Source organism: Lissotriton helveticus, chromosome 1_1 (assembly GCF_964261635.1).
Source record: "Lissotriton helveticus chromosome 1_1, aLisHel1.1, whole genome shotgun sequence".
NCBI classification, from domain to species: Eukaryota; Metazoa; Chordata; class Amphibia; order Caudata; family Salamandridae; genus Lissotriton; species Lissotriton helveticus.
Window position 1 is genome coordinate 1046922827 of NC_136057.1, and position 18840 is coordinate 1046941666.

Below are 18840 nucleotides of genomic sequence, written 5' to 3' on the forward strand. Positions count from 1 at the left end.
AAAAACATTAAAATGGTTAAGCTGCAAATTTTACTGTCAACATTTTAAACTAAGGTCAGTTGCTATGGACAACTGGGGTAAAGGGATCAGAGCAGGATTCAAGTGACACACGTACACATGCATGGGCACGCAAAGGTTGACTAACAAAGATTATTGTCTTACACAGCCTTGGACCTTGGAACAGTTTTATGTATTTGTGGGTAGGTGAGGTCTAAATTACCAAAATGCAATTGAGGACTGAATGGAAAAGAAACTTTTCTTTTGGATGAAGAGTATAATTTGTTCTTACTTTGCACATTTTATGCGTTACCTGTAACTCTAGATTGGAACATAAAACCAGGATAAGGACTGTTGCCTTGTATATTCATTTATTTTATTTATAAAGTTTTAAATAGAGTGAACATGATCCTGGCCAGTATCAGAGCACTTCACAATTATGATAGGTAGGGTAGAGAAGTGGGAAAGAACGAGCATTGTGATCAGAGTGTATCACAATTAAGGTAGGATGGATACAGTACAGGGAGACGAACATTCGATACATATATGAGCATAGTAGGTGAATGTTGGGATTCACAGGTGAACAACAATTTAGTAGTCAATCAGAGGGCAGTAAATAACCAGTGGCGCCACAGCCATTTAAGGCAAAAACTTGATCATTAGGATTTTTTTCACTTCCTTTTTGAAGGAAGCAGTGGAAGAAATGTGTTGGACTTCCGGTGGAAGAGAGTTACAACTCTTCCTGAGAACGCTCTGTGACTCGTTCTCCTTCTGTGGAAAATCTGGGGTTTCAGGAGCAATGAACTTGCACTTCATGAATGTCTAGAACCTCCAGATAGTTCTAATGTTTGAGCCTGATAAATGGGGGTCTTGAAATGGAGGGCTTTGTGGGTCAAGCAGGCTATCTTTAACTGTATTCTTGCTTCGTAAGGCAGCCAGTTTAGGGATTTTAGGGCTGGGGAGATGTGATTGTTTCTTTTTGTACCAGTAATAAGTCTGGCTGACTTCACTGATATGCTTCACTGGGCCCAAAATATAAATTTAAGGTATTCTTTTTCCATAGATGGATTCCTAAATCAATGTATGTATGAGTATATTGTCTCAGACAGACTTTAATCGCACTAGCCCTTTAGGTTGCTGGGCTGAGTGAGTTAATTACTGTGCTTCGTCACCAGGGAGATTAACAGCCCCAGTGGACAATATGCCCTTTCCAGGGAGACTCTCCTGCTGGTGGAAGGAGGCAGGGTTGACCTGAGTATCAGCAACAACTTCTTAATTAAGGTGGGAGAAGCTGCTAGTTCTAACAATGGTGAAGGGCAGACGTCTGCTACTGCTGCCCAACACTAGCTTCTTTTGAAGATTGTGGAGGAAGAAGTATTGACAAAAGTAAGGTAAGAGAATGTTTTGCACTGATTTTGGTGAGAGCTGTCATCTTGTAATTTTCCCAGAATACTGCACTCTGGTGTGACAGGCAATGGGGTGGTTTCATTAGTGTTAGTAAGATGTGGAGGGATGATGTGACAACCCTAGATTGGGTAGGAGGAGCCTTGCCAATCATGAAGTGCTCCACCACCCTTCTTAAGCCCCTAGGCAGGCTGGGAAATCTGTTAATGGGCCTAAAAAAGGCAGAGGATGGAAATTTGACTCTATGAACCATGCAAGGAGCATTGGGGGTGCACCACCATCCCTTTTGTGTCCCCCTGCATGCTTCTGGACTCTCTACAGGTGCCAATGTTCTGAATGTCTCCAGGCCAGAAGGAAAGTGGCTCAGCTATTGGCCTTATGTCGAACAGGGTGACGTTGGTGCCTAGAAGAGTCAGCAGCGTGGGCTCTTGCTGTTGTGCATAGTCAGACTTAAGAGGCTGAACACCTTGGCGGCTGGGGAGTGCAGGCACAGAGGAAGATCTTCTGAGGAGGGCATGTGAAGTGCTCCTATGGTCAGGAGCTCAACAGGATTGGGCAATTAGGAAGGCCCAGAGTACTTACACCTAAACTGCTATTGTGTCAGAAAAGGAAGAATTTGGTGTCAAAGACTGTGAGGGGCTACAACATCATCAACAACATGTAGAACCAAAAGCCCTACAGTTGAAGACACCTGTGACTGGGGCAGGCACAAAACAGCACTCATATCCATTGAGCCAGGTCCAAGATATCATACTTTTGGTTTGCTGCACTCACATATTTAAATTACCCTTGAGCAGGTGCCCTGAGTCTAGTGGCCCCAGTGGTCTGCAGAGATGTCACATCCTATAGTCCAGGAATAAAAAGAAGCCTTTTGACACAGGATACTTCTGGAATATTCCGTCCACAATCATACATTTGCCTTCATCCTCCCCTGCGAATCGTGATGTTCCTGAGGGACTCCTGCTTTAGTTCTGTCACAGACACGGCCCAGGGAAGATGCTGCCTTGGGTGAGACAGGGGATACTAGTGTTAAACTGTATACTGACTGGTCAAAGCTCCCTGCCCTGGGCATGTCAGCCCCTCATACTAATCTCGCCTGCTCCTCTACATAACCTCACTCCATCAAAGGAAGGTGGCAGTAGTTCCGAGAAACAGGAGAGCGCAGACAGACAAAAATCTCTGTGACTAAGCAGTAAGAGGAGCAAGTGCACAAGAGAGGGGTGTGTGCCCTAGATGAGCATTGTTGCCTGCAAATAATGTCCCCCACCGGCTCCATGATTACTTTTGTGATGAAATAAGAAGTAATGGCAAAAGAAGAGATGATAAATCAGTTCTAATGGTTGCCAGGCATCCTACAAACACTTCACAAACTGGATGGAGCACACAAATCCACATAAATCAATTCTGAGTCTGGCTAATAGTTTAGGATGTTTCAGAGACTTCATGCTAACATTATTCATTTTTCTGAGTTCTTGCCATACATAATATTTGGTCCTCCACAGAAGACGTAATTCTAAGGTATATGTGCTAGGCCAGTCTGTGTATTAATTGGCTTTGCCAGATACCACCCTTATCAGTAGTGGCTTGTAGTGGGAGTGTTGCCGCCCATGGGGCAGGGCGGGGCGGGGCGGGGCGGAGGAGGGGCAGGATGGAGGGTAGTAAACTCCGGCATACGGCCGACTGGAGGTAAATACATAAATAAATAAAACGAATTGCATTGCGCGTGCTGCAATGCCACTACAAGCTACTACTGACCCTAATGCTCATGTCAATGTTAATAGAAACCTCTATTAAACGCCTGCAGCCAGTATCTCTTTCATAGTGAAAAGCATGCTATTGCTTAAACCTTGTTTCATCAATTCTGAAAAGTATTGTTAAAGACTTTACATTATTTCATGAAAACCTGAAGAAAACCGACCATTTTGATTGTGAAAGGCCCTTGCTCATGTTAATATCTTTGGAAAGGGATTTTTAGAAGTGGTCTTGCATGTTTTCTAGATTAGGGTCTACAGGCACAGAAACTATTTTATTTATTTATTTATTTATATATTTATGCATTTTTATATAGCGCGGACTTTACCCGAAGGCGTCAGAGCGCTTCACATCAGGAACAGAGATGAAACATAATGAGAAACATTACACAAGAACAGATTGCAAAAACATACGTTGCTTACATAAGGTAAAAGTGACAATTGTGAGCAAACAAAATACATGAGGTAGTAAAAACTGTGAGCAACCAAAAATACATGAGGTAGTAAAGGTAATAGTGACAATCGTGAGCAAACAAAATACTTGAGTAAAAATTGTGAGCAGCCAAAAATACATGAGGTAGTCAAAAGTGCACAAGAGGAAATGAAAGTTACAAGTGTGCAGTTATAAGAGAAAACAGAGTATAGTTTGAGGTATAGTACTGCAATAGGTGCTAGACACTCAGGCACAGGAACAAGCGTTACGTGGGCACGATGGCACTTGTGCAAGTATCAAAAGTAAAAACATGTGAGAGGTAGCAGCCGTGTGTTGCAAGGGTAGAGTGGTGTGTGCATGTTACAAAAGGGCACCAAACATCAGTACATGGAAAATACTGCAAAAAGGCAGACCCTCCAATCATAGGCATACACTGGGAAGGCACTTCCATGGTCCTGAAAAGTGGAAATTATCAGTAGTGGGATGTCTTCCTCACAAATAGCAAGAGGACGTGAAATACTTTTGGAGGTGTCTCTGGAGGAGGAGAACTTTGAGGTCCCTTTTGAAGGCCTCGGAGGAGGCGGTGGTCCGGAGCTGAGGTGGAAAGGAGTTCCAGATTCTCACTGCGTTGCCTGAAAAGGATTGGGCCATTGTTCTTTCCTTCTTGAAAGTGGGAGGTTCAAGCAGTAGATTCTCCACATTGCGTGAACGTCTAGAGCCACCAGAGAGTTTCAGTTTATTCGCCAGGTAGCGGGGAGATGAGGAGTGCAAGGCTTTGTGGGTAACTATTGCATGGTACCTCACTAATAATGCGGTTTACAGGGTTAGTTTCACACTGTAATACATTTTTAGGGTAGGTGATTTGCACACTGGTTATTCGTCAAGCCTTTATAATCAATTCCTCTAAAATCTTGTGTATGTTTGCAATTTTGTGTGTAGTAAACGTAGTGGCTGGGCATCCATTTCTTGAATGTTACTGGTGTGCATTGCTGAGTTCTTAGTTCACAGCCCACAGCATCTTCCTGAGTCTGTCATCGACAGCTCAGCCTCTCCATCATAAGAGTCAAGTGTTAAAAGGGGTGCTTGGTTTGAGGTTCCCCAAAACACCACAGTTAAAAGGTCCCCAAGGGGACAGTTAGGGTTCAGGAACTTCAGAATACCTTCAGACTCCCCATACCATACACACACAGAGAAACCGAGAGAGAACTGGTGAACACTAAAGGATTACATTAAAAACGGAAGCCAGCACATCAGATCTGACAATGTACAAGAGCAAGAAGCTGTGACTCATGGAATGACTTACCTGTCCACCCTTCAAGAGCACATTAGAAATGTCATATCCATCCAAGGTGACGTTGGGTTTAGATGCTCCAGTCAGCGTGACAATGGTCGGCAGGAGATCCAAAGTACTGACCAGCTCATGGGTCACTCCTAGGGATGATGAAGGAGAACACTCAGTTAGTGAAAAGCCCTTTTGTTCAGGGGCTTGGAGATACTTTCCGTGTTTAGACCCAGGACATCTCCCCACTGAACTCAGAGTCAGAAGACGCTGCTATTGATGAGGAAATCAAATTACTCCATACTATGCCCATGCCCCAGCCTCCTCCATAACCCTCAAAATATATCATGTGGAGCCCATAGAGTTTCTGGCCTGGTAGCAGCTGCCTATCAAATGTCTATTCCATTATCTTTTATCAGGACTGAAATTGTCTCCACTACTGCTCAGAGCTCAAGTCTACTAAACTGTGATCCCTTCATCAGACACACAACAATAGAGTCCTCTGAACTACAAGGAACAGCTAGAGGGTCAAATATAGTTTGAGTTTCTCAATCTGCCCCTACCCATCTTCATGTTCTATGTGACACTGCAATGCTCAGTATCTCAACCGGTGTGCCATAGTCTCTACATTGCAGAACGCCCATATTTATCACCTTCATTATATGTGGACATATTAAGTAAAATGCATTTTACCAAAATAAATATGTCAGTTTTGGCCAGGAGGCAATGGCAAGCCCTTAATCCCATCTCTGAATGGGATTCACTCACCATACAATGTTAGGGCCTGATTAGACGTTTGGCGATCTTGGAGAGGGCCGCCACGCCAACACCTGTTTCCAAGACCGCCAAACCCGTATGCAGACTGCCTGCCTTATTCTGAGTAGAACCCTGCCGGGCAGTTCTGCAGCAGCAGTCCCACAGCAGTGCCTTTCAAAGGCTCATATGGGAGCCTTAGAAAGGCAGCGCTGTGCGACTGCCACAGCGCATTCCAACATGGCATGGACTGTGCAGTGCATGCTGTGGTAGAACTGGGGGTGCACACATACCGGGTAGGGGGCACAAAAATGCCCCCCTGAGTACACCCCCATGCAGAGAGGCACCAGGGGGCCCTGTAGGGCCCCCTTATTTTCCTCACTGCCTCACTTTCCATGGCAGGCTCACCACCTTGAAAACTGTGGTAGTGAGGAAACTGATAATATGCTTGGTGGTGCCGCATCAGCACTGCCAACATATTACAGCCTCATACCGTTGCAAAACTGCTGAGGAATCAGGAATCCCCAATGGTAGCAGTGCTCTCATGAAGGTCTGACCACCAAAGTCGTAATACGGTGGTCAGTCCGCTGATGCAGCAGTAGCCGCACTGCCACTGCGGCTTTGGCGGTCCATCAGACTGCCAAACTCAAAATTAGGCCCTTAGTCTGTATTGCACCTGGAAATGGCATTCCCAGCCAAAGATGGTTGGCTCTCCTAAAACAGTAATATATAGAGTTGCACAGTACTGTAACTGACTAACAGGCAATGTTGAGCCTATTCAGCTCACCTCTGAGAAGGCAGCACTTACCTCACAGAAGACTCTGTTTAAAGCATTACACTTTAGTGTACATGCTGGTATCTGTCCTGGCCAATAGCAGGCTTCTCATTATCCAGATCATTACTTCCCTCCTGTACAGAATACTATATATGGCATGATATGATGCTGTACCTGGAGCTATGTGTCCTGGCCAATAGGCAATGGCGGGCTCTCTCATTCCACCCTCATAGGTCGTCCCTTTACCACACTTCAGTAGGCCTGAGCTCCCACCATCGAACTCAAGTGTTGTCTGAGGGCTTGAGTGAAAAATAAAATAAAACAGTTAGTAGGCAGTCCAGGACCCAAAATCTTCTTTTTAACAGCTGTAAGAAATGTACTTATTACATGCTCCATGCCTCAGGGTGGTGTGTTTCAGAAGGCACAATGAAAACAAGCAGAATCAAAGTTTTGTCAAGAAAACTGGAGTTTCTATCGGACAAGCGATGTTCTTTAAAACAATAACATTTTGCGGCACTTCCTAATGTTCTGAAGTGATTCTCTCTACACCGTCCAAAGTGCCCCTCTCAGATGCTACACCTGGACCAACCACGTGACCCTAGCTCAATGAACGATCACTTTGTCCCACTAAAGCATCCCTAAGTGAATGAGTGCCTCAAAGGAACATAGGCATCTTCACGCCATAATAGAACACCTTTTCAATTATAGAGATACTGGTTTCTGGATTGAACACCACTGCATCACACCAAGAATGACTAATCTCTGAGGCAACCCCATGTTTTGCGTAGTCCTCGGGAACCCTGAACCCAACAGAAGCATATTATACAAAAGTATATTTATTTTGCGCCCCAATCTGAAACTGCCAGTATGGAAACCATTGCTATTCTGGCAGATTTGGTGCTCTTACGACACACATCAGATATTGTTTCTGAACGAAGAAAGCGCTTTAAGGAGTCAGGTGGGATGACTGTTTCAACAGAAACTGTAGAAAGTGTATTAATATCTGGAATCTTTTTATTGTACTGCTCTACAGGGGCCTCCATTACAGATATCCCATCAGTTTTATGTATCAGAAGCATTCAAAGTATTTTGGGTGACATGATAATATGGGCTGGAGGACCTTGGGCCAAACATAAGGGCCAGAATGTAAAGTACGTTCCTGACAGTGGAACTTGTTGTTGACCAGCCATTGAGATTGCCCAAATTGCCCTTACCCATCTGGGACAAAGAGTGAATTGGATGTCAAGAAATGTCTAAGTAATTCTTGCTCCAAAATATAGAATTTCAGCTTTGTGTAACTAAAATGCTAATTCTTGACTATTATAACTTGTAACTCACATGTTTTCTGCTTATTCTAACTCTTCCCACGGGATATTCCCATTTTTGAGGTGAGAGAAAATGTGCTTGGGCACCTAAGGTGTAAATTTGGCAAAACTAGCTTGCTCACCTGAAACACTTTACATTATTGTTACATAGGAAGACTCTCTACAAGCTCTATCAAGAACTCATTTATGTACCCACTTGTATTCTTGCTGAACAGTGAGTCTTGCAATGAATACTAGAAACAGTTTGTGATAGGGTATTTAGCTGCATAACTGTACCAGGTCTTCAGTTTGCTTATGAGTGACATTTACTGTGCCTATGTGTTACACTTTTATGCATTGAGTGACACTTTGAGTGACACTTTATTGCGGGTTCAACAGACAAGCAATGTGAGACCGGGTTCAACAGACAAGCAATGTGAGAAATCCCCCTATTCTGTAGCGTAACTGCCTACAAATAGTCCTACAACAGATGCAACAACCCTCCAATATTTTTCCTTTTTAAGGTCTCGGCCCTAAACAGGGCGCATGACAATGGCACGAGCACTAAAATGCGTTGGTCTAACCACTAATGTGTGGTACTTGACAGGGCTGTACTGGAAGCTTGGCTGCTGTCAGGAAGCTTGCGTACATTACAGCTGTAGGTGGATCCCTTTGTTTGTTCACTCTGCAACTCATACTGTTACATTTTTTAAATAAATATTTGTCAGACCCTATCTAAACATTAGGCAGTTTCGTTTGACATCTTCCATTGATCTGCTAAAGGAGAGACTGGATCCCCATACTGCCAACACCCAACCACCAGGATATTCAGACTTTTGCAGCTTAGAGAGCAGATGCAATATTTCTCTTCTCTTTTCGCCCTCTAATTTCAATCCTGCTTTAAACTGTAGTATGCCGAAAGCTCGAAGGCAGAAGTCAAAGCCGGAGAGTATTTTGATGGGTGGGACATGTCATCAACAGATGGTAGAACAAAAAATTGACATAAAGTTAAGTAGAAATTCATTATTCTGACATGTCGTACAGGAGGAATGTACTACTGAATATCGACGACTAGTGTTGAGGTACAATAATATTGAGGACAGAATATTGAGGGACCAATTTCAAAATGTAAGAGCATATAGTGATTTACTATACTTAATTCCACATCGGCGTACCTTTAAGATATATGCTCAGCGTAGGTACATACATGTGGAGTTGGGTATAGAAAATCTAGGCATACTTAACTGTCGATATTTATTTGGATATTTTGCCCTTGATATTGTGTCCCATTGAATCATTGGTAAGTAGCACTGCTGCTACACATTATAAGGAACAGAACAAGAATGCGAGGTTCTAGGTTAGTCGTTATTGAGTTAGATGGTTATTCCTGACTCAGAAAAAAAGTAGGCTTCATTTTTCACCTAATCAGTCTGAGTTACCCAAAAGAGTAGGCAATGCAGCCTAGCAGTTACCCTTCTTCTGTCTGGTGAATGGGGAAGGAACACAATCCTTTCTGAAAGAAACAGATGGTAAACGTACAACTGAACGAAATGAGATACATTTCATCACTGCTATGGATTCATATTTGGTAGTTTAATAAGTCAGTTTTAACAGTTCAGAAACCACAAGAGAAAAAACTTGACTGTGATCAAGTGGACAGATTTAGCTATTCCTAGCACGTAAGAGAAGAATGTCATTCCAGGAAAGCAACTTTTACATATCTTATCAGAATCCATCTTGCTGATTTTTTGTGTCCACACTTATTACTGAGCTATTTACATTTGGGCATTATTTTCTGATGGAACATAATCACACTTGTCCTCAAAGCCCTGCACTGGTTGCCAGTCACAAGAAAACTGTTCTGCCACCACTCCATCCTCTTATAGTGGAACCTATCTGATGCAGTCACAAGGAACACAAAAACAGGCTGTCCAGTCCAACTAATGTAGAGTGCCACCTTTTCGATACACGAGAAAATACCTGACAAGGCAAAAAGACAGTTTCTATAGTAAAAATATAAGGGATACCTTTTACACTTCACAGCTTCTCTACGCTTCATAGAAGCGCCCAAGAAACTGACATCGAAAACGATATGTAGCAAATTTGGGGTTAACTGAAAATAAGTTGACACGAGGAAAACAAACTGACATCCCGTAACTCACCGAGGAGTGTCCCGAATGGTAAATCCAGCAATGGGCAGAATGCTTACGGTGAATCCCCAAAAAATAGAACCTAGTGTTGCAGGTAACCAGCGTCATGTTAGAACGGAAATCAAGAGCCTGATGTAGGTAAAATAGAAATACCGAATTCTTAATACCGAATTTTACCGAATCGGTATTTCCAATGTAGATAAAAAAATCGGGAAAAAAATACTGAATCGGTCATAATCGGTAAAATTTACCGATTCCTTAATACCGATTGGAATTACCGATTCCTAAATACCGATTTGGGAAATACCGAATCAGTATTTGAAAAAAAAACGCAATTGAAGATTCAGCCAATCCTGTGAATCCACATCACCTCCCAACCAGGAAGTGGCCACACCCATGCAGCTGCACTGAATCCGAATCTGCTGGAGAGGCAGGGAGTGCAGAGGAGAACACAGGAGCAACTGAAATAACTTTTCCTGATACAAACTGCAGAATGGCCAACAAGGAGAGTGAAAATGAAGGTGCAGAAAGGAAAAGAAAAATCAAATGTAGTGAAAAGGAGCTGGAGGTCCTGCCTGAGGAGGTGGCAAGAGAACACACAAAGCTGTTTGGGAAACAGTCACTGCAAGTGCCAGAATCCCAGAAGAGAAAAATATGGCTTGGAATACAGGACAATGTAAATGCCATTGGAGTGACCCACCGTGAAATAGACGTACTCAAGAAAAAGTGGTACGACGTCAGGAGCCTGGCAAAGAAGAAGATGGCCTAAAGGAAAAAACAAGCCAGCCTGACAGGTGGAGGAAGAAATAGAGCACCTGCACTGACTGCTTTGGAACTTGTGGTGGAGTCCACCGTTGAGCCTGAAAGTGTCAGCGGGATCGGGGATGCAGACAGCTAAGCCAGAGCTGGCAACAAACAAGGTAGAATGCATGCACACCAAGCTGCGCTCCCCACTTCCTGACCCCAATCCCCAATGAGGCAGTGTAAATCCCACTCCAGTACATGTTTTAGTAAATTCCAGTAATGCATTATGGGAGATGTAGTCAGTGTAACACCTATCATAACAGTCATCCCACTGAACACAAAGGCATGTGCCACACATCAGTGATAAGCAAGCAGAGGACAGTCAGATAGATTGGCAGGCATGAAAATGTCTTCTTTTCGAAATGCTGCCAGACAAGTGAGCTAATGCACAATTTGTCTCCACAGGCGAGACATCGCGCAGGTCTGCACATGTCAAGGCAGGAAAGGCACCCCGGAGGGAGAGAACGGAGGAGGCCATTTCAACTGCAGGTCACACCACGCCACCACCACCGGCATCAACACCACCACCTGTAACAACAACACCACCACCTGTATCACCAGCAGGGTCACCACCGGCATTACCGAAACCCAGGAGGCATGCAATTGTCAGACTCCAAGAGATGGAGTTGTCTATGGAAGACTGCAGGGGTGGAGAACAGTCAACGGTGCCAGTGGATGGCAATAATGCAGGATTACAGTCCCCCACAGAGCGATCACACACAGTTGCCAGGCGCCGCCTGGCTAGGGAACCCAGTCCACCTTTGCAGGGCGAGGAGCATGGTGTGTTTGCAGGTCTGGAGGTGAATATGTTAAAGGTCCAGCGCCTGCAAGGGAAAGCAATACAATCAGTTCAGTGGCAGATGAGACAATCTGCAGCAAACATGCAGAATATAGAGAATGGCATCTGCTCTATGAACACATCACTGGCTGAGGGCATAAGGGACATGGCTGACGGCATGAGGGACATGTCCCAGTCAGTGAGGCTGCTGTGCAGCAAGCTTGATGAGGACAGGATGGCACGGCGCAGGGAGAGGCAGAAAATGGAGAAGTATACCAAGGCGGTGAACCGCCTCTCCACTGCCACTTCTCTGCTCTGCAGGCGCTCCGTGGCCATGCAGGAAGGGATGGCACACTGCAGCCGTGATGTGTCAAGGGGGCTTGTGACAGTGACCACTGCACATGAAGTGCTCCTAAATAATCAGGTTGCCAATACTGGTGCAGGTAATGTGGGGGACAGTAAGGAAACAACAAGTCGCAGCAGTGTAACGCCCCCTGCAACTGAGTCCAGGAGGAGTAGCAGACGTCAAATTGCTGGCACTGGATTGATTGCCAGTGACAACAGTCAGCAAAGGGAATGCAGCAGTGTTGTGCGTAGCCGGCGGAGGTAATGCAAGCCACACTTACTCTAGCTAACTGGGTGACTTAACCCATGACATCTTTGTAGGGTGTCTACAAATAGGAGTGCCATGTTGAGCCCTTCATGTGGTGGCATGGTGCCAAAATATTAAACTACGTTATTCAAATACAACAACTGGCTGTGTCTCCTTACTTACTCAAAAATAGTTGCGTGTGATCTCAGACCGTCTTTGTCTCCCATCTGGTGCTGGCGCCACTCCTGCTGCGTTGGGCTCTGGCTGTGCAAATTCATCATCATCGTCCTCAGAGTCAATTAATTCAACTGCTGTACCTTTCTTAGTACTATAAACTAAAGAAACGCCAATGCTGCCTATCAAGATTCGCTGTCTCTTTTTCATCTCACCTTTGAATAAAACATAAAGTGAGGAGACCTTAGTTTCTTGAATAAATCCTTTATTTTGTTTTATTTTACTTCATTGGAACTTTTTAGCCATTTTTTTATCATATTTTTTCACATTTCAAAAAAACTTCTAACACACATTAAATGTAAAACATTCTGTACAATAAATCATAAACCGTACCCCTCCTGTCATTCACACTCAGTATCATACCAAATCACTGTCAAACATTCTCAGACATACTTTCAATCATACCATTCTTATTTACAATCATAAATCAATTTTATCAGAAAACAAATTTTCCCATAGCCATAGATTATAATGTAAACACAAATCAATAATCCATAAAAATTCAGTTTTTTTAGTTGATTTCTTATGGCTTTGAGAACACAAGGTCTACGCTTTTTGAACTCTTCTTATTGCGGAGTTCTCATCAGGACCACACACTGTGAATGGAGAGGGGAGACCTGTATTAGGTGTATACTCTTAACCATATTTGAAACTACTAGTTGGCTCAACAGCCACCTCAATGCATCTTACCTCCAGATTCTGAAACAAGCGAATTGTACTTTTCTTCAGAAAACACGGCGCGGGACCACCTAAACGACATGAAATACAAAGCTCAGCCGAGCCGTACTAATACTACTTCATTCAAAACAGCATTAATGAAGCCAAACACTACTCACAGTTACTGCGTCGTATTCGTGCACACTCTACCCTGTAATGGAACGTGAGCATTGTGATTAGGGAGGTGCTCTACTTTGGGAAGATCGACATCTGTTGGTTTGTGCATAGTGGTCTCATTCTTACCTGAAACGTTTCTGTTCGGTAGTTGTGGGTAGTAGGAGTTGGATTTTTCAATTATCGCTCCTGCAAAGATGAAGCAAAATTTGTGTCAACCACAATGTGGAATCTCTTTTAAGTGCCCCTGGGGGGGAGGGGGGGGAGGCTGTAGCCGATCGCCGGTATATGTAGGGTTCTGGTTTTCGGTGATGCTTACTCTATTCTCGGGCAATCCTCGGAGTCAATCTGCCATTCGATATAAACGCGGCTTCTCACTGAAGCTTAGGCATGCCGGGTTGCGGTATATCTGAGTTGCGGAGTGCATACTTCCGGGTCACGCCATCTTGAAGTGTCAAAAATCGTTCAAAGACGATCTTTTTTCTGGGACTGGCTAATACATTTCGAGGGATTGGTCATTTTTTCGTGTTTCCCACTTACTGCTTAATATAAACTGTATTTGCCTGCCTCTACAGTTAGAACTTTATCGCGTCTACGGGCGCCATATTTTAGTATGTATGGGCATTGTGTCCTCCACTAGTAGTCAAGAGGTTTCGGGTCATAGAATTACTTGTTATGCTGATGGAGAATCAGGTTCTCATATCTACAAGTTGTAGAAGTATTCTATTGTTGACACACTTCAACTTTTGGTGTCCATAGGGTTTCAAACCCTATGGACACCAACGTTTTTTTTAAACAAAAACAGCAATTTAATTAACATCATACATGAGTGGGGGGCTTGAATACAATCGCTACTACCAATTTAAAAGTTGAAGTGTGTCAACAATAGAATACTTCTACAACTTGTAGATATGAGAACCTGATTCTCCATCAGCATAATAAGTAATTCTATGACCCGAAACCTCTTGACTACCAGTGGAGGACACAATGCCCATACATACTACAATATGGCACCCGTAGACGCGATACAGTTCTAACTGTAGAGGCAGGCAAATACAGTTTATATTAAGCAGTAAGTGGGAAACACGAAAAAATGAGCAATACCTCGAAATGTATTAGCCAGTCCCAGAAAAAAGATCGTCTTTGGACGATTTTTGACACTCCAAGATGGCGCGACCCGGAAGTATGCACTCCGCAACTCAGAGATACCGCAACCCGGCATGCCTAAGCTTCAGTGAGAAGCCGCGTTTATATCGAATGGCAGATTGACTCCGAGGATTGCCCGAGATTAGGGTAAGCATCACCGAAAACCAGAACCCTACATATGCCGGCGATCGGCCACAGCCGCCCCCCCCCCCCCCTCCAAGGGCACTTAAAAGAGATTCCACATTGCGGTTGACACAAATTTCGCTTCATCTTTGCAGGAGCGATAATTGAAAAATCCAACTCCTCTTACCCACAACTACCGAACAGAAAAAGTTTCAGGTAAGAATGAGACCACTATGCACAAACCAACAGATGTCGATCTTCCCAAAGTAGAGCACCTCCCTAATCACAATGCTCACGTTCCATTACAGGGTAGAGTGTGCACGAATACGACGCAGTAACTGTGAGTAGTGTTTGGCTTCATTAATGCAGTTTTGAATGAAGTAGTATTAGTACGGCTTGGCTGAGCTTTGTATTTCATGTCATTTAGGTGGTCCCGCGCCGTGTTTTCTGAAGAAAAGTACAATTCGCTTGTTTCTGAATCTGGCGGTAAGATGCATTGAGGTGGCTGTTGAGCCAACTAGTAGTTTCAAATATGGTTAAGAGTATACACCTAATACAGGTCTCCCTTCTCCATTCACAGTGTGTGGTCCTGATGAGAACTCCGCAATAAGAAGAGTTCGAAACGCGTAGACATTGTGTTCTCAAAGCCATAAGAAATCAACTAAAAAAACTGAATTTTTATGGATTATTGATTTGTGTTTACATTATAATCTATGGCTATGGGAAAATTTGTTTTCTGATAAAATTGATTTATGATTGTAAATAAGAATGGTATGATTGAAAGTATGTCTGAGAATGTTTGACAGTGATTTGGTATGATACTGAGTGTGAATGACAGGAGGGGTACGGTTTATGATTTATTGTACAGAATGTTTTACATATAATGTGTGTTAGAAGTTTTTTTGAAATGTGAAAAAATTTGATAAAAAATGGCTAAAACGTTCTAATGAAGTAAAATAAAACAAAACAAAGGATTTATTCAAGAAACTAAGGTCTCCTCACTTTATGTTTTATTCAAAGGTGAGATGAAAAAGAGACAGCGAATCTAGATAGGCAGCATTGGCGTTTCTTTAGTTTATAGTACATTAGGCTGTGGCTTGGCCTTGCTGCTTGGGAGCCATACCCAGTGGTGTTTAGTAGTACCTTTCTTAGTGGCAAGGTTATGCAGCATAGCACAAGTTGCGATGATCTTGCAGCAGATGATAGGTTGGTACTGACGTGCGCCTCTGCTTTTGTGGAGGCAACGGAACCTGCTTTTCAATAGTCCAAACGTGCGCTCCACAACGTTGTGTGTTGATTTGTGCGCCACATTGTATCGTCTCTCACTTGGGATTGATGGGTTTAGGTAAGGAGTGAGGATGAATGACCGCACAGCATATGCGCTATCACTTAGCAGGGCCGGACTGGCCATAGCGGGCACCGGGCAATCCCCCGGTGCGCTGCATGGGTGAGGGCCGGTTTTTGGGCCCTGGCGGCCTTTTTTGTTACAGGGCCGTTTTTGCAGCATAGCTGCAAAATCGTCCCTGTACCAAAATCGTCTGAAAACCGGCCCTGCAAAGAGCTCGGTGGCACCTCCAACCCCCCACCCCCAAGGGGGTGGGGGGGGGAGCGCCAAGCACTTTGCCAGGGCCGGTTGTGGTTCCCAGTCCGGCCCTGTCACCTAGGTGGGGAAAACAGTGCCAATAATAACAGGCACCAACACATTCATCTGCAGTATACATCAGGGTGTGTCACAGTGATTTACCTAGCAGGTATCCTTCTCCAAATTCTCCCGCAGACAGGCGTGTGTAGATCCCACTGTTCTGGAAAATGTATGAGTCGTGGGTGCTCCCTGGAAATTTGGCCACGATGTCGGTGATTAAGTTGCCTGCATCGCAGATTACCTGCACATTAATGGAGTGGGTGGATTTTCTGTTTCAGTAGATGTACTCAGTGGCTGCAGGTGGGCAGATTGGAATGTGTGTCCCATCAATGCACCCTATAACATGCGGGAACTGTGCCTTTTGGTTTAAGTCTGTCTTGGTTTTCTGCAGTTCCGCCTTTATGGTTGGGAAGCTTATGTAGTGATGCATTCTCTGCATCATGGCATCCAGGAACTTGTTAAAGAAACAGGCAACTCTGTGACACACTACCTACCGCAGCTATCACCCCCTGGTAACTGCCAGATGAAAGTAGGTGTAGGCTACAGAGCACCTGCACATGTGGTGGTATAGCGTGCGCCCTTTGTGTTGGATGCTTCAGGAGTGGGTGCAGATTCCTTATCAGGTCCAGGATGGTTTGGGGGTGTAGTCTGTACGTTCCATGGATCTCTGCCTCAGTCAGTTGAAAGAGTGTGATGCGCTGTCTGTAAATGCGCTCCTCCCGTCTCCAGATCCTCACTCCTGCTGCCTGTAGCCGTAGCCGCCTTGCAATAACATAGAGAGCCGCCATAGTGATCACACTGTTGCATTTTGGGGCTGTTTAAATACAGTGCACCTGATTACCACCTGCGTTGAGTCAGTGGTAATTACCGACTCTTAAATACCGAATTTGTGGAAATTCTGTATTACCGAATTTTTCTACATCTCTTTTCTCGTTTTTACCGTTTCTTATTTACCGATTCGGTATTTGGGGGTTCGGTAACTCTGAATCTGTAAATTAGGAATCGGTAATAAGGAATCGGTAAATACAGATTCCTTTCCTACATTGGGGAGTGCTAAATACCGGTCGGTAACGCTGAAATCTACCGATTTTCTGTATTACCGACCAGTATTTAGCTACCTACATCTGGCTCACAATGCGGAACAAAACACAAAGGAAGCAGCGTGAAACCTATAGACGCTACAGACAAAGTCCTTCCAGTGGCCTGCACCAGAGGTAAAACCAAGCGAGGAAGTGAAGGCGAACTGCATTTATATACCCTCTGCCTTCACACAGAGATCCCCACAGACGCATACAATAATGAAATCTCAGCACACAAAAAGTTAAGGAAAAAGTAGAAAAGCAGCAGACCCAAGCCCAGCCGGACCTTCACTAATCACGGGACCTAACAAAAACTATCCTTCAAAGTTCTTTGTATTGCCCATTAGGCCATTCATAACACTAGGTCAGTTTTTCTATCATTCAAATTCAGACTTTACATTCAAAGAAGGGCAATTTCCACGAGACTAGCACCTCTACTAACCACCCCTCCTTACAGAAAAAACAGCATAGGTGGAAAACCCCCCTGGGCACAAACCGTGGAACACACTTCCCAATAAAATATGAACCATCGCAAACAACACAAACACATGAAATGCAATAAACAATTTTTCCTAATCCATGATGCCTAGGTAACCATATATGATGTCTTTATCAAGTGGATCAAAATTCCCCCAGAAGAAATAATCAATGTCCCAAAGAATTAAACAACAGCTTCACTAAAGAGACCAGAAATGCTGTGCTCGGCCCAATATGATGTAATATGTGTTATACCTGCAACATCAAAACAGCCTCTAGCAATTTAAAGTTGTTAAGCACTTGCATGCACACCTGTGTCTACTTCACACACTATTTTATGTGCACTTGAATACCTTAAGACCTATGCAACGCTTCTATTTCACTTCCATACATAGGTTACCGCACCCAAACTTTCTTGCAAATTAGGCCAAAGGATAATCCACGCTATTTCAAAAACACACCAAAGAAAACAAAAAATACTAATGGAAATTGGAGAGATTTGTGACGTTGCCATAGCTACAAAGTACTAAATACATTTTACAGATTGAGTGACTTATCATCGAGAAATTGTTTTAGGCTTTGCAGGGAGTATGGAACGTGCTACATAATACCAATACCATACAATGAAATAGCAGTAAAGGGTCCGGGCACGTATATAGCAACACGTGGTAGGAATCAGCATTATTTAAACCCTCTTAAGTTAAGTCCTGTCCAACAATAAGCATCACATGTGCCACAAATACTTCCATCCTACTGTAGTTTCCTAGGCAACATAGACAAGAAAAAAACTGAACTGTGAACCCACAGAAATTGCATTCATGAGATGTCAAGGCGTAATCTACATAGCAAAACTGCTCTGAAGTTCAGTGCTTACCTGGCTCTTTCAGCCCTTATTTTAATCGAACTAGTGCATCTCCAAAGCCTCTGGTGTACTAGCCCAGCCTCGAATCAACATGGCAACATCAGATGGTTCTTTTCGGTATAATTTTTTTGGGGGGGGTTTATATACCACGAATTGGACCCGAAGGTATCATAGAACTTTACTTGAGCACCATTTAAGTTACAGACGGACACATTCATTTTTCTTAGGCACCGGGAAATTAAGGGGGTCATTAGGATGGCGGAAGGCCCGCCACTGCCAGCAGTGCGGCGGCGGGCCTTCCGCCATCGGAAAGCAATTTGCTTGATACTTTATCAATAAAGTCTGGGCACAGTCAGAGAAGCATTGTTCTCCCACCTAATGCTACTGGCTGTGTAGGTGTATTCTTATGCTAATCCAGTGCTTGCA

At 43.9% G+C, this 18840-nt stretch overlaps 1 protein-coding gene across 1 annotated transcript in view; it reads right to left on the reverse strand.

The window, feature by feature from the left end:
* Nucleotides 1-18840, reverse strand: part of LOC144763377 (arylsulfatase A-like) — a 251016-nt gene that overhangs the window by 53190 nt on the left and 178986 nt on the right. The window contains exons 4-5 of the mRNA XM_078648949.1: nucleotides 6567-6691; nucleotides 4889-5016 (exon numbers count right to left, since the gene is read on the reverse strand). Coding sequence (XP_078505075.1) covers nucleotides 4889-5016; nucleotides 6567-6691 — 253 coding nt within the window. The remainder of the gene's footprint in view (nucleotides 1-4888; nucleotides 5017-6566; nucleotides 6692-18840) is intronic.